The sequence below is a fragment of the Crotalus tigris genome, unplaced genomic scaffold (genome assembly GCF_016545835.1).
Source record: "Crotalus tigris isolate CLP2741 ecotype Arizona unplaced genomic scaffold, ASM1654583v1 scf7180000017969.2108049, whole genome shotgun sequence".
NCBI lineage: Eukaryota > Metazoa > Chordata > Lepidosauria > Squamata > Viperidae > Crotalus > Crotalus tigris.
The window spans coordinates 1922127-1944709 of NW_024096751.1; the positions used below are offsets into that span (position 1 = coordinate 1922127).

The 22583-nt window shown below is 37.8% G+C and overlaps 1 protein-coding gene across 1 annotated transcript in view; it reads right to left on the reverse strand.

The window, feature by feature from the left end:
* Nucleotides 1-22583, reverse strand: part of PTPRN2 (protein tyrosine phosphatase receptor type N2) — a gene marked incomplete at its 5' end in the record, with an annotated part of 573168 nt that overhangs the window by 466493 nt on the left and 84092 nt on the right. The window contains one exon of the mRNA XM_039345638.1: nt 12813-12892. Within this exon, the coding sequence (XP_039201572.1) occupies nt 12813-12892 (80 nt within the window). The remainder of the gene's footprint in view (nt 1-12812; nt 12893-22583) is intronic.

The following is a 22583-nucleotide window of genomic DNA, read 5'->3' on the forward strand; positions in this document are numbered from 1 at the left end:
TTTTCATAATCCTGAATATATTGCTCTTCATCCTGTTCTGTTTTGCACCAGTCAGGGTAACCACTGGCCTCCTGTTTCTGTCTGAGATGCGTGTTCATATAACCTGAAAATAGCTCATTTGATGTTCTTTCAAAATGCCAGATCTCATAGATTTCAACAATTCTGTAATCTTTTTCTAAAGCTACATTCAATTCAATGGTACACCATGTCCCAGTCAGAGCTCTTTCCTCATCACTGTGTTTACAGGGGGTGGTTTGCAGTTTTTCTGTGCAGGTTGCACACAAACTAAACATTAATTTGCCCCCTGATTTGTGGGGTAGGATTGGGAAATAGAGATTCCTTGGTGGGTACACTTTGACTTTGGCCAACCCAAAATATTGCTTTATGTCCCCAAAGTTTTGGTAGATGATTTGCGGATGGCCAATTGGGTACTCCTTGGTCTTATTCACAAACGGGTACAAACTGGTGAAATCATAGTATAAGATTTGTTCACCGGGTTTTGGTTTGTAGTACAGGCATGTAGCATTTGTTCTACCACCAAAAAAAGCATCTCGAGGATTCAAAGGAGTTGGGAGCTTATTCTCAACTAGAAACTGCTTCAAAGAGGTGTCATCCTCCACCATGGCCCTCCATTCATGTTCCCAGATGCAGCGCACAGCATACCCCTGGCCCCTGAGGTACTCTTCTTTAATCTTAGTACGATTGTGCAGGCCTCCATATGTTGAATCAAGTAATTTGTTGAAGTCTTTTTCAGAGTAGCAGACAGGGCACCCATGAAAAAAACACCCGCGAAATTCAAAAGCTGTGGGAGTTCCATTTATGACAGCAAAACCATCCAAAAAATATTTGCCTACTTGCTTTTCACCCCCCTTCAGAGCATGCTGGATATTGAGATTCTCAGTGTGCTCTATATGCAACAACCATTGAATCGCTGGAGCTGAATACCTTTTCTGTGTCTTGTGATAATTGTCCAAAGGAGCTAATGCAATGGTATAGCTCTTCAAATACATGAACCTGTACTGGGCCATACAGACAGATGCCAGTGTGATATGTTGGAAGGGGTCAATGCCTCGAATCGCTATCTCCTCAACAATATCCCCCCCGACCCCTCTGAAACACTCTCGCTCAGTCATTTCCATCACCTGTTCCCTAAATCGAATACAGGCCTCTCTTAATATATCTACATCTTGTCTGCAATAGTAAGCCAGAGCCTTCTTTAGTTTAAACACAGTACCTGTATTAGCAGAGTGCCATTTCATGAATTCTTCTCTCTCCCCGGGCATCATGGTTTCAGGGCTGTAATACTTGATTTCAGGGAGTGGCCCCACATAGTCTTGATTGGCCATTGTATTGAACAAGTGGGGGAAATATCCTTTGCTGCCTTGAAACCCCATAGCTTTGGGTAATTTGCTTAATTTAAGGGGCAAAAATGAGAGGCTATCAATAAACCGGATCTTATAATCTGGCAGGGTGATACACAAAAGTTTCCCCCCTTGATTTATAAGCCGAACCCTAACCTTTTCACGGATCAATTGCTTCAGTACTAGGTACCCGTCATAACCTTTGGAGTTGTGAGCGATAAAAGTACATCCTTTAAACTTATGATTTATAAAATTCTTTACAAACTGCTCCAGGCATCTAACACCATAACAATCCCACCTCACAACATCTTTATCATCCTCATCCTTCAACATATCCCTGGCGCAGGCATAATTAGGTATATGGATGCCTGTCTCTTGACAGCATTCAAAATCATAAATAATATATCTTTTGCCAATTTGCGGCCAGTCCAACGAATTTAGAAAGCATAAATGCCCTTCCAAACTTTCAACCTTCTCAGAGCACTGTCCACACTTGGTTTCCTTGCACTTTTTGTGGGGGCTAAAGACGTAAGCCCCACACGTTTCACAATATTCTTTATTCTTACAGTCTACTTTTCCCTCCATAGCAAGCTGTGTGTGTCTTTCAAGACACACCTTAGACCGGCAAAACTCTTTGCACCTACAGCAGCGCGCCTTCTCCCCCACCACCTGCTGGCATTCTTGGGTGAGGCAGGCTCTGCAGATATATTGACAGCCATGACTAAATTTGTGGTGGTAGGCTGTGTGGCAGAATTTACAGAAATAGCGTTCACCCAGGAAGCCCTTGATATTTTTGATGCCATAATAATGCTTGTCGTGTAACAATATAAACACTATTTTTTCTTGCTGGGGGCTACCTGTGACAAAAAACCGCCAACCGTCCTGCATATAAAACAAGATCTTTATAGTGACCCTTAAAGCTTCTTCAAAGAGGTGTATCTGAGAAAAGTCAATTCTGTTTTCTGTGGAAACACCCAGTCTATTGTGAAGTTCCCTGGCCCTGGTAATAATTTCTTGATTTCTAACATCCCCGCCAATCAGCCAGAGCAAACAGCTAGCAAAACATAGAAATTCACCTCCCACATTGAAATCTACTAGGTGCTGTCTTTTTTTCTCCAGCACTCTGGTGAGCAGCACAGTGCTTAACTTCCTAAGACCTCCCCCCTCCTTGTTCTTCACGACAGTAACCACTAATTGCAAATTACCCCCCCACAGTATCTCGGCCTTACTTTGCAGCAGATTTTCAATACCGGTCAGAAAATCCTCAGCATTTAAATCATTGATATTCCTCCTGAGAGAAAAGAGAGGATGATTTAACCCCTCTGCATCCAGCCGGAGTTGAACAAAATCATTTGGACCTATGTCCCTAGCAACATTATTCAAAAGAGGCTGTATCACATTATGAACAGCCTCTATAGCATCTACAAAAGACCGGATTTGGTCAAGATTAATAAATCTATAGCGTTGATAATATTCCACAGCCCTGAAATTCCTGATAGGCTTCTCCCATTCCTGTACCATATCCAAATAAACATTGAGAGTTTCAGAGTTAGGGGCTTGGAGCTGTGGTGTAGAATGACATATCTCCCCTTCTGGTTGAGATGCTGGCGTGGAATCACATTTATGACTGTCTGCTGGGGATGCGGGAAGTCCACCTCCATGCATTTTTGCTTTTTTGCAGGCCGGCTCTGGTTAAACAAACAAACAAAAGGCTATCACCAACATTCCTAATAATGTAATAACGCTCCCCTCCCTTTAGTTTCTAAAAAAATAATACTAATGATTTTGTAGTTGGATAAAATGCTAGATATTATACCTCCTAACAGCATTCGTGTTGTGTAGCTTGTGCATGGCTGGGCCTCTTGGGGCTCCTGGGGTAATGTAAGGTCTACATAGGGCTGGTCATCCACCCATTCTGAAGGAAAAAAAGCCCCCAATGTTCAGAATTGTTGCAGAAATGTTTACCAGAATCTAAAATGTTATGAAAATATGAAAGACAAATACCTTCATACGCCCTCAAACATTCTGAGTCTGTCAATTGGTTCTCGACAGTAATAGCAACATCAGTGAATAACTGGTCATCCTCCCATTCTGAAGGAAAAGAGAAATCCTATGGTCAGATTTGTTGCAGAAATGTTTACCAGAATATAAATGTGTGAAAGTATGAAAGACAAATACCTTCATAAGCCCTCAAGCATTCTGAGTCTGTCAATTCATTCTAGTGAAATAAAACAATCAATCAGTCAAACAAGCAAGCAGAAAAGAATATTCTAAAACTCCATTTTGCATCTAAGTGTTTCAAAAATTAGCCATAAAACTACTTACAATAGTGGCTTCCATTCTGAAAAGGGTCTTCTTAGCAGATCAAATGGCTCCAGAGGTACAGATATGCCAGAAACCAGCAAATGTGACTAGACCAGTATGGACCCTGCTTTTGTATACGCTGGTGATGTCACAACTTAATCACATCAGAGGAGGTGTGTTTTTCACAACTTTTGCAAATCTGACCAGCCCCGCCTCATCAGGGAAACCGAATTGAATAATACCCCTTGAGTTTTGATTAAATTGTGTTTAACATCTGCCAAAAGTTAAACAGGGGTCAGCAAAAGAAAAACATAATACATATTTCATGTGATTTGTAAAGCCCATTTTATTATAAATTTCATAGCATTAAGAGATTCTTGTAATTAATTTCTGTTACATTTTGGCATATGAGCCTCTTCAGAGACAATGGCAATTCAGATTCAATCTTTGACATTAATGACAGTGGTTTACGGCTCTTTTCGATACGCTGTATGAATGTCTTGACCTCATCAAGGGAACCCTGGGTGAAATATAAGTTATTCATTTTGTCAGAAATACTGATGATGATCCAGAGAACATGAGGCATAGAAAGTCTAAAGCATAAGCTGTTAATATGTTCTGTTTCACTGGTACCATCCACGTGGTCTTCATCTGATTGTAGACACCCCATTAAACAGTGGTGTAATATTTTAATAATACACGCTTTCAGAATCTGAGGCATGCTGACATTTTGAGACTCCGCCGTTTCTAAAGCAGGAAATAAGGTAGATTTAGGCTAGCTGTTTCAACCAATCAAAATACTGTTTTCTTAATTTTATATATATATATTTACTTACCATTTGATGTTTTGCAGAATCTGCAATAACAAGGTTTTATAAGTTTGTTCTCTTCAATGAAACTGTATAACTCAGGTCCTTTTCTTATTCTGCGCCCACGCTTGGGTGGTTTGGGGGTCAAATTTACATCAAACAAATCTCCATCAGAGGCTGCCATCTTCAAAAGACTGCTGGGGGTAAATCGCTAGCTGTTCAGGCCTGCCCACACAAACTCCCCTGCCCCTTGCAATGACACGCCCTTGAGCATTGCGCATGCCCAGATCACGGGGAGCATGACATGCCCGGGCATGTCCCTGCCCGCGCAAACTCCCCTGCCCCTTGCAATGACACACCCTTGAGCATTGCGCATGCCCAGATCACGGGGAGCATGACATGCCCGGGCACGTCCCAAACAAGGCCTAACCCCCACTTTTTTTACTAGCAGACAGAGAGGCATGGCTGCTTGCTGCTTGCCTCTTGTGAGCCTGGTTGGCTGCTTGCCTCTTGTGAGCATTTTAATTCCTGTTAATATTCCTTGTCTTTTGCTATAGTGGGGAGGGGGGCAGAAAAAATTTTATTCAGGGTGCAAATGGCAAAATATGTGTCTTTAGATTTTTTACAAAGGTAAAAACCAGCTGTGGGTTTTAAAAGGGGCTGTGTTTGTTTGTTTTTTCCCCTGCGTTCGAGGAAATGCTTTTAAAGCCACCTAGAAATAAATACCTTTCAGAAAAAATATCTTTTAGAAAAAGGGGGTTAAATGCAGGCTCTGGCTGCCTTTCAGGGGATTCTTTTCCCCCAGCTTTTGAGGCACTAATTTTTAAAACTCCACAAAAATTCAAAGCATCGTTAGGCTAATAAAAAGCCTTTTTTTATTTTTTATTTCACAGCTCCCCAAAGTAGGGCTTGTTTCCCAAAAACACAAACAGCTCCCCAAAGTAGGGCTTGGTTCCCAAAAACACAGGCCTCTGCTAATTATTCACTTAGCTCTTTTTGGTTTTGAAGGTCCATAGAAATAGTCTAGGGTTAACAGCTCCCCAAAGTAGGGCTTGTTCCCCAAAAACACAGGCCTCTGCTAATTATTCACTTTACTTAGCTCTTTTTGGTTTTGAACGTCCATAGAATTAGTCTAGGGTTAACCTAATCATGTACCCAGAGGATTGCCTGCCAATCTTGATGGGATTAGGCCAAAACGTCACATCCGGAGGGTGGGGGCTGAGCACGTCACTTCCTTTTAGGGCTGTGCCCTGTTGACGTAATCAACACGTGGGCTTGTTTACTTTGATGACGTCACTGATCAAAAGTGCTGATAATTTTCATTAAAAAAAGGTATACACTACTTCTACTGCTGGATCTCTTTTTGGTAAATTTCCATCCGTTGCTTCTTGTCCTGCCTTCAGATGCTTTGGAGAATAGGTTGATTCCCTCTTTTTTTTTTTTAGAGCCCTCAGATATTGGAACACTGTTATCATGTCACCTCCTTCTCTTCATTATATAGACATACCCAGTTTCCACAGCCATTCTTCTTTAGTTTTACCCTCCAGGCCCTCTAATCATCTTTGTTGCTCTTCTCTGCACTCTTTCTGGACTAGAGTCTCAACCTCTTTTCTGTATCATGGCAACCATATTAATGGCTCCCTGCTATGCTATTCACTGTCTCTTTGGGACAGTGTGTTAATTCATAGTTGAAAGAACTTGTCCAGAATTGTTTACAGTACATGGGATGTACATTACACTACTAGTCACTGTAAAAACATACATAGAAATGCAAAATAGTAAATTCATAATGAAATACATAGAAAGAGAGCAAGAAATGTTCTGAATGGCTTACATGTACCCATATTCTTGACAGTGCTAACCCAAACTCAAATAGAGTTATTTTCCAAGAACAGTTCTAGGCATCATGTTCAGTTGTATTATTTTAATGAGAATTGGGGTTCTCCAATCCTCACTTGGCTTCATCCCTCTTATGCCAACTGTTTAAGTAACAGCTTGCCTACAGTATGTCCTTTAACGAATGACAGTGAAGCTAAACATAGGGAAATGTTACTGTGCGCCACTTATGTAAAGAGCCCAAAGTAAACACATAAAGAATTAGCATGTGGTCTATGCATGCTTTAAAGTGATTTAGAACATACAGAATTAGATAAAATTTTATTGGGAACAGAGGAAAAAGAGATAAAAAGGATATATCAATACTTATTGGAACAGGATATGTTGGAAGAGCGAGTAAAAGACACAATGTTAAATTGGAGCAAAAAATTTGGTTATGGCATTGATTTAGATAACTGGCAAAAATTATCGGAAAGGAATAGGAAGCTCACATTAGCTACTGCATACAAAGAAAACTTATATAAGGTATTCTACAGGTGGCACCTTCCCCCTGTGAGATTAGCTAAAATGGACAAAAAGATCTCACCGAAATATTGGAAATGCAAAGAATTGCTAGGGACCTATTACCATATGTGGTGGGAATGTTCAAAAGCACAAAAATTTTGGCGTTTGATAAAACAGTGGTTAGATGAGATACTAATGCAGAACATCAAGTTAAAGCCAGAACTTTTTCTGCTGGGTATTACTAAGGATAAATACAATAAAGGATCCCTATACTTATTACTACACATGCTAACAGCAGCAAGATTAGTCTTTGTACAGAGATGGAAAGATAATGAGACACCCTCAGAAGAAGAGGTAATAAACAAGACCTAAGAAACCCCCACTAAAATCCAAGACAGAGAACAAGAAAACGGCAAAGCCCTCCTCCCATAAAAGGCACCACAGACAGAATCAGTAAGATCCTCCATAAACACAACATCAAAACAGCATTCTGCACAAACAGAAAAATATCCACCATCCTAAGAAACCCCAAAGATAAAATTGAGTTAGAAAATCAAGGAATATATGAAATCCCATGCATTGCTTGTCCGAACACATACATCGGACAAACCAACAGAAGAATAAGTGCACGCATTGAAGAACATAAGAACTCAGTCAAAAAAGAGGAACCAACATCTTCCCTGGTCCAACACCTTAAAGCCACAGGACATGAAATTGACTTTAAAAATACCAGAACCATTGCCAAAAGTGAACATTTTAATAACAGAATAATCAGAGAAGCCATCGAGATAGAAAAATGCCCACACAGCATGAACAAGCGAGATGATACCTCCTGCCTACCAGCCATTTGGAAACCCGCCCTTATTGACAAACGACTCCCTAACACAAATAGAGGGGAGCACTATTCACAAATCCTCACTCACATGGTAGAGCTTGGACACAAGTTTGATTTCAATGGGGTGCAGGTTATTGCTAGTGATGCCTCCAAGAGCAGCAGACTCCTCAAAGAGGCTTGGTTCTCAGACTGTAACTCTATTAATCGATGTGTGGAGTTACATCCTGCACACCAGGTCATGAAAACTTGAGAGGCACGCATTTGTTCCAGACGGAGGAAGCACCCCACTGTTTGCAATCTCAGTTGTTCCAACGAAGAAATAGACAATGAGGTAAGAACGATCCTACCATCCGGAGTGCTCCCGGCTGTTAGCAATTCCTGCGTGCACCCATTGATGAATGAAGAATTCGTTGACAACAGCAACCCAACCCCTAGTGCCCTGGATGCCCCGAACACTCCTCCCCTTCCCCCTCCCTCTCCTCGATATTGCGTCCGACCTACTGACTGCAACCGCCCCATTAAGGGTCCCATCACGCGTTCCCAAGTAGTACGGTGGAAACTTGAGGGCGCACGCGCGAAGACCGCAGTTGGAATTTCCTCCGAAGGGAGAGCTGAATCGGACGCCAAACTAACAGGAACGGAGATCGCAACGAACTGCTGTGCATCCCACGCACGGAAGGGCGGCGGGTTGGGGGCTATAGGGGAAGATGGGAGCACGCATGGGGTAGCATGCCCCCTGAGAGTGACACATCAGACACGGGGGAGGAAGATAGCCAGATCTGGGATTTCTTCGCAGGATCGGTCTGCAGTTACACATGTTACTCTAGTGCGTAGTGACATGGAATGCTCGCCTCCCAGCCTAGGAGCCGCACGCAACAGAGAAGTAATCAGCTGCAAGAACTTAGAACTCAGAAATACTTCTGACATGAGTGATGAAAAGATCAATCGACCGGGCCCCATAACGAGGTCTATGAGCCGTGTGCAGGCGCGTTTGTGCTTATAAACGAGCTCCCCCACCCTCTGGCTTTTAACACCCTGACGATGATGGCAGCAATATAGCCATCGAAAGCTAGGTTATTTATTTATTAAACATTTAATTGTTTTACCTCCTGGTGCTCGTTTTTATCTTTTGAATATATATATATATATATATATATATATATATATATATATATATATATATGTGTGTGTGTGTGTGTGTGTGTGTGTGTGTGTGTGTGTGTGTGTGTGTGTGTGTGTGTTTTCTGAGGTTTTCACAGGTGTTTGTATGTAAGTCTTTGGTTATTCGGGTTTTCTCCCCCTTATATATATAAGAATTAGCATGTCATCTATGAATGCATGATTTTCAATCATTTAAAGCTTTACAGTATTTTTATTTCCATCCTATTTCTTCAAAGATGTGTGCTATCAGGCAAACATCCACATACCTAACGGGTATAAAAGCTGCAATATGACTAAGTATAAAAAAAAGTAAAATAAAATTTGCTGAATTTCATTCTTCCAATGCTCATGCAATTAACTTTAAAAAGCTCTATTATGTTGAAATGGGCACTTATAAATTATTTTTAACTGTTTTAATTGATTTTAATGGTAGAATTCTTGATAGTTTGTTTTTTGTTTTAATTCTGTGAGCCTCCCAAAATCACATGAAGTGAGAGAGCTACATAAATAATAAATAAATTTGCATTACAGTAGATAAAGATGGTGTGATAAAGGTAAAACTCAGTATTTTAGTACATTGGGAGGCCTTATATAATTAACATTTTAACTCAGGATGATAAAAACTACAGAAAATGCCTTATATAATTAGCATTTTAATTCAGGATGATAAAAAACTACATAAAGTGTAAGTAAAACATAACTTTCATTATTGACTACAGCTGTTTTAATAAGTTTATTGTTTCCTTGAAAATATCATCTTTGGAAGAAGATATACCCCAAGGTGATATGTGTTTCAATTTAATATAATTTGCAGATAGGTAATTTAAATGGAAGGATAAGATTCCCAAATGTAACTGCTATATGCACAGCAATTATGCAAACTATAATTGCACATATAATAATATATCTACAAGATCTATAGGACTGTCCCACAGAGAGAAAATTTGTCTTATTGACAATAGTTATCTACGTTTAGGTCAGCTTAAAGGGGAACCAAAGAAAATAAGTGACACAACTTTTAATGAACGCATAGTGTTGTTTTATGTTAAATACAGCAGTGCTTCCAATATTGTTGATAATCAATTTCTAGAGGAGACAGGAAAACCTTAGAAGATTTCCAAGATCTTGGAACTAGATTACAAGGGTCTTTGTCAAGCCAGAAAATATTTTCTTGGCTAAGCAAGACAAGTGGTCAACATAATATCGGTAAGTTCAATTCCACACATAATTTCTAATTAACAACAAATGAATTTGGAGCCAGGGAATATCTGGAAAAAGATAGATTTAGGGTTTAGTGTATTTTTCTCTTATTGTCATTCTCCATTTTTATGGCAAAATTTGCAAATGTCATAACATAAACAGTTTCTGTATTTAAGAATTTAGACATTTCTTATGTTGGCAAGATTAAAAATGTTTTCTTAGCCTTTCCTCTATCATACATTTACAAAAATGGCCTTGATGGATCCGTTAAATTGTCAGGATTTATACATGGCTATCTACTAGCAATCAAGTACAGTATGAAAATCCATTAGATTGTTTGTTGCAATGTTTTTTTTTAAAAAAAATTATTTTCAATTTTGCAATACAATACAATCTTAAAAATACTTCAGGTAAGAAAATAAGACAAATTAATACACACCATTTTCGGTATTTCCCACCAAACCGTATCCACCCTCTAACCAACTTGCCTCTTTCCCTCTTCTTTCTCTTCCTCCCTCACCCCCTCTCCTCCACCTTCCTACTTATTTCTCACCTTCTTCTATCCTCTCACTCCGGTGCCCGAGCAATTCCTCTCTCCAAATTGAAACCTCAATATATATACAATAAAAACTATTTCTACTTATCTGAACTACTAAAATTCCAACCCATCCTTGCCCCACCCCCCTTCCCCCCTGACTTCCCAGAGCTAGGAACAGGATCATACAAATATACTAAACATAATCTAATTAAGTTTACTAATTATACAAAAAACAAAATCATACTAACCCTTAACTCTGTTGCAATGTTTTCAGTAGCAAACACAATACTCTTTTCTTAAGCAAGAAATCCACCCATGAACCTTGCTGTGCACAGTTCACATTTCAATGGCTTTTCAAGAGATTTGCACAAATTTTACATACCAACTAAGAATATCCATACAGTATGGTCAAAATAGAGAGTCAGTATGATATAGCAGTGAAGAGACTAACATACAACCAGGAGACTGTAAGTTCTAGTCCCACCTTGGGCATGAAAGTTAGCTCACTGACTTTGGGCTACTCACTCTCTTTCAGCCCAAACTACTTCATAATATTGTTGTTGTGGGAAAAACAGGAGGCAGGAGAATTAGATATGTTTGTCATTTTGAGCTGATATATAAATAAAACAAATAGATAAAATAATCTAATAATAAAAATAATAATCATATTAAAAATGGCTGTGGTAGTACAACTGAAGTTCCACATTTTTTATGTGATAGACATATAAAAATGAATAGATTCTTGATTAGTTGTATGTATTGCAACTTGACACTTTCCCTTAATCATGCCCTACAGCAGTGGTTCTCAACCTTTTTAATGCCGCAACCCCCAACCGGTCATAAGTCGAGGACTACTCAACCGGTCGTAAGTTGAGGACTACTCAACTGGTGCAGCACCGTTTGCAGAATGGGACTTTTAATTTTTCTGTACCAAATAATAGTAACAAGTGTTGTTTTACTGCTGCAAAGATAACTTTCCCATATTGCATGGATTGTTGGATTGTACATCATATACATGTGTTTGCTTTGCAAGTCGTATGTTGGCTCTGCACAAAGTTTTATCATTCTACATAAAATCTGGGATCTGGAAAGACAATTTTTTCATATAGTCTGAAAAATACTTATGCTGGCCTGTCCTTTAACATTCGAATGTTGATGCTCAAGATTCGATGAGATACTTCCTTCTGTTTCTTGAAACTTTGAAGCAGAAAAGGCCTTCACAGACCCATCATACATACATACCCAACAAATGAGTTTTGAAAGAATTGCGACAAAAAAACTGGCAATGGCAAAATCCAGTACCAATAAAGTTTCTGTAAGCTATAATGTTATTTTGTTCATATCATTTTGATTATTTTAGACAGTTTCATTCTATAGCCAAGAGGCTGTTATGGAGGCATGTGAGGCAGCCACAAGAAATAGAAGATGCCTGAACTACAAAAATATCAAGGGAAAGACTAAAAATATTGACTACTCTTTTGTAGGTGTACAGAAACAAATTACAGTGGACTTTAGAAATACAAACAAGAAAACAGCATCCAGATCAGAGAGTGATAGTTTAATGTAATATAGTTATGCTAATCCTTATAAGCTAAAACCCAGAGAAGAGACAGCAGTGAACTCCTAATTAATTTATGCCAGTAGAAGCCAATAAAAAGCACAGACCATCTCAATATAGTCAAGTAGAATTCCAAGCATGATTTTATTAAGAAAACAATTTACAATTAAGACTAGATTCCAGAATGTCTGTAATCAAATCTAGAGTGTTTTGCTGTACCTCTTTTCAAGGAGATTTAGTTGTCAGTTTGTAGTACTTACCATATGTAGGTCATGGGAAATTGTTAATTTGACAGCAAAAACACGGTTATAGCCTCTATACTCCAGAAATAAAAACTTAATTGTAACCATTTTTCTTCTGTGCTATTCAATTATACAAGTTGGAGGTCACCAAGATCAAATATTCATTAAAGAGTAGATTTTTTTTTTGCTTCACATACAACATTATGAGTTCTCTTTCACTATTATATCCAAGATTCCCTCTCCATTTCATTCAGTTCTTTCACAAACAAGGAAATGTCTTGCATTTCTATCTGAATGAGAGATGTTACACTTAAGATGTTCTATTTCAGCTACCACTACCTCTTCAAAAGCCTATTCATTAAACATCAATCTTCTGATAAGAAGAATTTTCTTGTTGCCGTGACTGTCTTTCTAATTTAAATGACAGGTGGAAAATGGTTGCATTCAAAAATAAGGATTCTTACCTGCTATTCTGACAACATCAGCAGTGGTGATACCAAGAGCATTTGGGTGCACTTTAAAGGTCACAGCTGGCCCCAATATGCTACAAAAAGGGAGTTAAAACAAGAAATTGGTAACCAAGAAAGATAAAATATATATCTGTCCAAAGATAACCATGCCCTTTTACTTTTCTTTTTTAGGTACAGAACTAAAAAGTGTAAATCATTTTTAACACTCTCACTAAAATTAGGTTGCATAACTTCATTACAAATGAAAAGAATGCAGGACCATTTTGGTTCAGTTTTCATTCATTACAAAACAAAAATCAATCTTGCCTTTAATTGTGGCATTTTCTAATGGACTCCCATCTAAGCATTAACCAGGTCTGACTCTGCTGAAATTGATAATAGCTTTTAAAAGAAGGTACAATGACATTGAAATGATGTTGTGGGTTTCAAGATGTTATTACACAAAATAAGCTACTTTATACTAACAGTTATATGCTAAGTATTGCTAGTACTGTATATTCTTTGAATCTTCTATTCAATGATATCATGAGGAAGTTATGTCATGTCATGTTATGTAAAGTCATTGTAATTATTGAGATTATTTATTTTTCACAGCTGAATTTGAGATTGCCACTGTCTGGGACAGGGACCAATTTTATTCTTTTTTTTAGTGATGATCTTTATTAGAATGTATTCACCTGTATCCATGCAAGTGGATGTCTCCCACTGATGTTTATAAGAAAAAGATGCAATAATGGATAGAACTGGACAGGCTATCTTTTATTTATAAGTGGAGACATGATACAAAGAGCTAGTGTCTGTAACTCCTAAGAGGGAAGAACTTTTAAAAGTTCCAACCAGCCTGGAAGAGGCAATTGAAAGGAAGGGATTGTAAATAATGAAGACAAGTTTTGCTTCTTCAGTGATTACATTAGTTTCTAACCTATTTAAACCAATGTGTCTTTCAATGAACTTCCACAACTGAGATTGGACCTAAACTTTAAGCTTCTCCAGTCCTAAACTAAAACTTTGCTCACTATACCACATAGACATGGGATGAAATGTTGTGGTGCATTTCACTTCCGATCTGCAAAGCATAGGACAGTGATGACGAACCTTTTAGAGACCGAGTGCCCAAACTGCAACCGAAAACCCACTTATGTATCATCGGATGGCGGTTGGGCATGGCCCATTGGGTGGGTGTGGCCAATTGGGTGGGCGTAGTTGCGGTGATAATGGCAGACTGGGTGGGACTAAAAAGTTCAATCAATCAGTTCCAACTTTGCAAGATCTTTTTTTCCCCCGCGAGAAGTTAAAATTGATGGATTGACTGAACCTTTTTTTTTTTTTTTTTGCACACGGCGGTGGAGGCCTAAAGCGAAAAGGTTTTATAAAACCCAGCTGAAGGCCTAGGACTGGGATGATGGCACAAGTGCCCACAGAGTGGGCTCTGCATGCCACCTGTGGCCCGCGTGCCATAGGTTCGCCACCACAGGCATAGGAAGTTCATTCTAGAGAACATATTGATAAAACTATATGTATCATGTGCTTATTATATTATAGCTGCAAGAATTAAATATACCTAAAACAAATGCTATCCATGAATTACAATTCTATAAGTCACAAAAGTTTATTTCCCGGTCACCAAATTTTATCACAAATCATTTCTGATTTTTGTATGGGAGCTCACTATTAAAATAGTATCAAAAAAAGGTATAACAACTCAGATCTGGAGTCTAGACCTTATTTACATATTTTAGCTACAGTTTAAAATATTTCTGCATAATTTGTCTCAATACTGTGAGTAAATTTCTAGTAATCATTTCCTGCACCAGATTCAAGTATCTCAAAATACACTATATATGTGGCAAATAAGCCGGTCTCTAAGCTCTGTAAACTTTCATGGGCATACATACAATTTCTTTTCCTTGCCTATTTCTCTCCTTCCAATTAATTCCTAAACATTTCCCTCTCTTTTAATGACCTACTAGTATAATTGAAGAAAACTTTTCAATTTTTGTGCCTTTCTTTTATCAATCAACAATGGAAATAGAAAACAGTTTCTTCACCTAGACTGCTCTTCCATTTTTAACCTTATCCTTCCTACCCATGTCTTAGCAAATAATGAAAAGCCTCCAATATGCATTTCATTAATGACTTTTAATAGAAAGTTCAGAAGGGAGAAATAATAACTGTATTTAAAAGGAGACACATTATGTCTACTCTTTGCTTAATTTAAATTCCATAACTTATTAGGAGAGTTACTAGAAAGTGGGAGCGGAAGATTATTTTAGATCTACAATGTTTACATTGCTGTTCAGTATCCACACAGAGATCAAATAGACAGTCATTCAGAAATGTGGAAGGTAATGTCTTCAGAATAGAAATGATACTTAGCTCTATTCATTTTTTACTCAGATCAGGCAAAGCTGTGCAAATGCTTAGCATCTGCTTGCAGAGTAAAGTTTATTATTTATTAAAGGCAACGGTTCCCCTTTCCAATCATGTCCGACTCTAGGGGGCAGTGCTTATCATCATTTCCTACTTGAGAGAGACAGCATTGTCCAAAGACAATTCCATGGTCATGTCGCTGGCATGAATGTACACCGAGGCACACAGAATGCTGTTATCTTCCAACCAAAGTTATATCTATTTCTCTACTTGCCTTTGCTTGCTTTTGAATGGCTAGGTTGGCAGGAGCTGGAGCAAGGAACAGGAGCTCACTCGATTGCACGATGCTCAAGTCTTGAACCAGGCTGCCAGCTTTCCAGCTGACAAGCTTAGTGTCTTTAACCACTGAGTCATCGCACCCTCTTTTTTTATTACTTGGGCATTCAGCCTGGTGCCCTTTATCCAAAAGGAAAGATTTATCTCATACCGAAACTCTACTATGGAAGAGGTGGGTTTTAACCATTGGACTATATCAGGGCCAACAAACTGAAGCGTGTCACACATGTCAGAATTTCTGTGTATAAATGATTCTTGGAAGTTGGCTTATTATACATAATGTAGCATGGTACCTGAAGGGACGTATGAATGGTTTGAGGATCTTCTTGATTCCATCCAAAGTACGGGGGGGGGGGGGCTCAGGAACAAGGAATGCTCTGACTAGTTTCAGTTTATTCTTTATCTATTTTTCACTAGTAAAACATATTTTAACAACCTCTCAATTGGATTACTACACTATTCTTTACCTAGAACTACCCATAAACTTGTGTAAAAGCTGATGCAAAGCACATGTTCATTTGTTCATTTAATTACAGTTCTTAACTGCACTTAATTGCGGTTCTTAAAGAACTGCACAGGTTACTTGTGAGTTACTAGGGCTAGTTCAAGAAACTGATGTGAGTTTATGAAGCCCAGGATAAATGTTGTCCTGGAGCCTAGTTACACTGTATTGACTTGCAAGAGCTGATTGATTTGTTAGAATTTTGTGAGCCAACTGAAAGCAGAACAGAACTAGTAATAGTAGTAAAGTTGGAAGGGACCTTGGAGGTCATCTAGTCCAACCCCCTGCTCAGGCAGGAAACCTACACCATTTCGGACAAATGACTATCCAGTCTCTTCTTAAAAACTTCCAGTGTTGGAGCATTTACTGCTTCTGGAGGCAGGCTGTTCCACTGGTTAATTGTTCTAACTGTCTGGAAGTTTCTCCTTAATTCTAGGTTGCTTCTCTGCTTGATTAGTTTCCACCCATTGCTTCTTATCCTGCCTTCAGAACTATAACATCCAGCACTCTGATTAGCAGTTTGGCACTAGTAATGTAGCACAGTGACTAGTGATGTAGCACAGTGGTGCAATGAAGCCAGCTGAACCAGTTGGTATACATTTTTAAACACAGCATTGTTCAAGACCCAAGTGTTTAAAAGACCACCTCTCAGAATATCCCCCAGTCCTCCTCATAGTTCTACCAAGGGATCTAGCTCAGAGTGCAGCAGATGAAAGTGCTACAGAATCCCATTTGTAGGTGCAAAAATCTTCCTCCATTAGTATCTCAATTTTTAGCGATCACATAGATAAACTTTCTCAAAGATATATTCCCAACCTGGCCCTTTAGATTTTACCCATGATACATCCAGCACCACTATAATTAAATTCATCTATCTTGCTACTGATTATCCTTTTTATTTCTTTTTTCTCAGCATCATAGACTCTTCACATTATATACCCAGAATATGATAACAGAGACTGATCATTTGTGTCTCAAGTAACAATTCTGGATTGATTGGAGAGAGGATTGCTATACCTGATATTCTCATAATATCTAAAGCACAGTCCTTTTTTGTAGCAACCATACTGCTAGCATATCTGTCACCAGTCCCATCCACTATTCACTGGGGGGGGCACATTCTGTCACGTGGCATCACTAATATCAACAGCATATTCTCTGGAAAAAATCTTATCAGTTCAAAATTGCCTAGCTTGCATACTGTAAATGAGATTATAATTTACTTATTTCTAGTGTCTAAATGCAGTTTCAAGGCTATTTTCTTAAAACATTCTCATTATAGTAAAATTACAAAATTTGCTATAACAAATTATAACCCAAAAGCATATCATTTTATCTCCATATCAGCCATGGCTTAATTTTGAATAGAAGAAAATTTTGGAAGATACAGCCATACTGGTAATGTTATAAATTGCTAGCATATAATTAACTGGTTTTTATAAGAAAGCTATTTATATTAATTTGACATCCTTCCTTCTCCATTTCTCTTTAAGCAGCACTACAATGTTAGCATCAGCATTCTCCTAATTCTATCATGAAATGGAAGAATATGAGTTACTCATCAATGACTAAATTGAAAAGCAAGATAATTTGAGTGGGGAGCATGGGTGCACAATCAATAGAATATTGTTTACATCATTTCAGTTGTAGGGCCACAATTAATTTTATAAATGAGATCACTTTAAGTATTTATAGATTATGGATTGAATCTCAGATGACCACACTTCTTCTTCATGTGGATCCTCATTAATAAAATATAAATGAAGGTTTTAGTCAGTCTAGACAGTCTGTTATACCCCATAGTGGAAAAGAATTTAAGAAGTATATACTGAAGAAATAAATTCCAGAAGGAAGAATTTTAGGCAGAAGGGAGTAAAATTATATCTTCAAATGTCATGATTAGATAACAAATGAAGCCAGCTTCTTGGGTTCTGAATAGTTATACAGGTGTGTGTGTGTGTGTGTGTGTGTGTGTATGTTTCTATTCATCTGACACCATGGAGTGTGTAAAAATCACTAATTTCTAATTATCTAGAAAAATATAAAGGACTTATAGTCCTATTGGGTAAGTAGATATTTCATGTTTGACTAAATGTCATTTAGTTTCTGGTTAAGGCAAATCTTTTTATAGAATAGTAGCAATTTGGATAGTGAAATTTTTAGACTGTTTATTAGGATAAGTTAGGACTGTTTATTCGATAAGATAGAAAAATGTGGGTTAGACAGCATCACCACCAGATGGATTCGTAGCTGGCTGATCGGCCGTACTCAGCGTGTGGGCCTCAATGGAACTGCATCTACATGGAGGGAAGTATGTAGGGCGGTGCCCCAAGGCTCTGTTCTAGGCCCAGTGCTCTTCAACATCTTCATCAACAATTTGGACGAGGGGATAGATGGGGAAATCATCAAATTTGCAGATGACACCAAGCTGGCAGGAATAGCCAACACTCCAAAAGACAGGCTTAAGATACAAGAGGACCTGGACAGACTTGAACACTGGGCGCTATCTAACAAAATGAAATTCAATGGTGAAAAAAGTAAGGTTCTACATTTAGGCAAGAAAAACCAAATGTACATGTATAGTATAGGGGGTACCTTGCTCAATAGTAGTAACTGTGAAAGGGATCTCGGAGTCCTAGTGGACAATCACTTAAATATGAGCCAGCAGTGTACTGCAGCTGCCAAAAAAGCCAACACAGTGCTGGGCTGCATTAATAGAGGGATAGAATCAAGATCTCGTGAAGTATTAATACCACTTTACAATGCACTTGGAATACTGCATCCAATTTGGATCACCACGATGTAAAAAAGATGCTGAGACTCCAGAAAGAGTACAGAGAAGAGCAACAGATGATTAGTGGACTGGAGGCTAAAACATATAAGGAACGGTTGCTGGAATTGGGTATGTCTAGTTTAATAAAGAGAAGGAAGAGGGGGGACATGATAGAAATGTTCCAATATCTCAGGGGCTGCCATAAAGAAGAGGGAGTCAAGCTATTCTCCAAGGTGCCTGAAGGCAGGACAAGAAGCAACGGATGGAAACTGATCAAGGAGAAAAATAACTTAGAACTAAGGAGAAACTTCCTGACAGTTAGAACAATTAACCAACGGAACAACCTGCCTCCAGAAGCGGTGAATGCCCCAACACTGGAAGTTTTTAAGAAGAGACTGGACACCATTTGTCCGAAATGGTGTAGGTTCCTGCCTGAGTGGGGGGTTGGACTCGATGACCTCCAAGGTCCCTTCCAACATTATTATTATTATTATTATTATCGATCATCGCACAGTCAGCCAGATATTCAGACTGGATTTGGCATTTTGTCTACCTATCGAGTCCTTACCCAGGACCTGGGATAGGCAGATGTGGATGTTTGATGGTATTACAGGTATCGTCGCAGGATGGAAGCAGTTCCTAGTAAGGCTGCCTTTTGCAATTGACTAATAGCGAATTTGTCAATGCCAATGGTGTTCAAGTGGTGCTCCAGTTGTTTTGGGATTGCACCCAAGGAGCCTATTACTATTGGTACTACCCTTGCTTGCTTTTGCCATAGTCTTTCTATTTCTATTTGTAGGTCTTTGTATTTTGTTATCTTCTCCAGTTCTTTCTCTTCTATTCTGCTATCTCCAGGCACTGCCACATCCACTATCCAGACTTTTTTGTCTTTCTTATCGACAATTGTTATTATTATTATTTTTATTATTATTATTATTATTATTATTGTGTGGGGTTTCATTTGTACCATGAAATAATTTAATGCAATCTCTTTAGCCAAATTTAAATAATACACATATAATCATTTTTCCTATTTCTAAATATGGAATTGATGAAGGAAAAAGAAAAAGAGGATGGCAGTGGCAAAGAGGGTGATGGATGGATGTATCATTGGAAGCCATGAACAAGCTTGGGACAGATATTTATGGAGAAAGTCTGTGTATATGATGAATAAGAGTTGACGCTGACTTATTAGCACATAATCAATAAATCAATGAAAACATGCATATGTTTCCTTCCTTCTTTCTAAAATATTGGTTATTTTTATTAAATTTTACAGTTAGGTAAAAATTAGCAACATTAAATTTACAAAATATAATTTTAATTTTATCTTTAACAATTTTAATCAGTAACTATTCTAATAATTTGTAAAACAATAGATTATCTTGTTTTTTTCTAATTTGTAATTCCTTACAGCTCTATACTGAGTGTGAAGGAAGGAGAAAGTGGACTTTTCACAATCAGAATATCTAATAGTATAATTGACTCATGAGAAGAAGTAGATGCCTTTTATACTGTGAAATTAACTATCTCTATGAAATATTCTGCAGCAATCCCTGTTGATCATATATATATATATATATGTATTATTTTTATAATACAAAGTAACAGTAACTTTATCAAAATTGCACAAGAATTAGTTGAGAATGAACCACTGCAACATTTGAGTTTTATATTTTTGCAAGCTCAGTTACATAAACTGGTTTCATACTGTTCTGTATACAAATTAACAATAATATCCTTAGATGTCCATCTTTATAATCATATTTATACAAACACACTTTGAGGGAGAGGAGTAGTCTAGAAACATGAAATATAAATATATTAAAATATGTTTTGTGTTATAATTCATCTGCAGGCTGAAATGGAGGCATCATATTTAGAATCTGCCTGAATGAGTTTTATTAAATGGTGATTAGGTTATTCAGATGATTTATATAACAAGATGACAAGCAAACCAAAGCCTATACAGATAGTTCTCGACTAACAACCAAAATCGAGCCCAAAATTTATGTTACTAAGTGAGATATATATTTTAAGTAAAATTTACCGCATTTTATGACTTTTATTGCCACAGTAATTAAGTGAATCACTGCAGTTGTTAAGTTAGTAACACGGTTGTTAAGTGAATCTGGCTCCCCCATTGACTTTGCTTGTCAGAAGGTTGCAAAAGGTGATCACTTGATTCCAGGACATTACAAGTGTCATAAACATAAATCAATTGCCGAGCATCCAAATTTTGATCCCATGATCATAGGGATCCTGCAATGGTAGTAAGTGTGAAAGATGGTCATGTCACTATTTTTAGTGCCACTGTAACTTTGTATGGTCACTAAGTGAATTGTAAGTCAAAGACTACCCGTATATCTATTAAGATACAACTTGGTAACATAGCAATTCAAAATACAATTTTCAGAGCAATCCTAAAGGCATTTATCAAATAGACATTTCAAGCACAGAGAAAAAAAGAAGGCTTCATAGTGCTATATACATTGCTTTTAGAAGTGGCATATCTCACAAAACCAGCTGTTTAGCTTCAAAAGCTATTGCTCTTGTGCTTTGTTGATAGGCACTGATTGACCACTATTAGGAAGAATTAGGCCAGTATTAGAACCAACCATCAATGGGAACAAGACTATGGGCTAGCTAGATTTTTTTTTTATTCGAGTATTCTTCCTACTTTCTAGTATTGCAGCCAGATTTACATATGCTTTGAAATACTGATTTAAAATACATCTTGTCTTTCTGCTGATAATGATTTCTTGTATGGACCATTCTACAGTTCAGAGCAATAATCAAATTTCTGCACGTTTGATATGCAAAAATGCATCTCTCCCCCCCCCTTAAATCTTCCAGACTGAGTTGAAATGGCACATCAAATAACATAAATAATAGATTTCAACAAGATACTCTAATTTTTCAATTTGGGCCTCTTAAAAGATGAAAAACTTCTGAATGTTCTTTTTTCATGTTTTGTCTTATTATAACTCAAAACAAAGTAGGTAAAAACTTTACTGTATTTTGAACTGGTCAATTCTCACCTCAAGTACTCTGTTTAGGTCTGGAAAGAACACTTTAAGAAACAGCCATATTTAAGAAGAATAGATTGAAAGTGGGTCAAAAGGGATAGTCATGGGATTGATCATAAGTATGGAAGGAGATATTAAAGAAAGATTATGTCTGATATAACAGGAGAAGACTGAGGTCTGTACAGAGAGAATATGATGGCATTTTTCAAGCATCTGAAACAGTATTGCTATTATTGTTATTGTTATAGTTGTTATTCCATATTGCAAAGTGCAAACTCTCACTGGCTAGTAGGGAAATCACCCTAACACTAAGAGTTGTTCAACAATGGAACTAGGGAGAAGATTAAGTTCGTTTCAATGCATATGTTCAACCAGAGGCCATATGTTCAACCAAACTATCTCTGATGGTTTAATTTGAATTATTTCATTGCAGAAGCCCCTCCATATGGATAGTTCCTTGTTGCAGGAGAGGGGCTTGTGTGTTCTGTTAAAGTTGAGAGCTACGTTTGAAGTATATCACATAAAAGTATACCAGAAGGGTCACCCAAGCCAGACAGGTCTCAACAGAGAAGCCAGACTAAGAGTATCCACAAACCCATTAACTATGATGACAGAAAAAGAATCCTATATAGGATTGGTCATTGCCCAAGTTAATAAAGGCTCTTTCTTATTTGATCTATATGCTGAAATGATCACAAAAAAAACTAAATCTTGAAGAATCAAAAAATATTGAGGTAAAAATTGGAGGAAGAAAC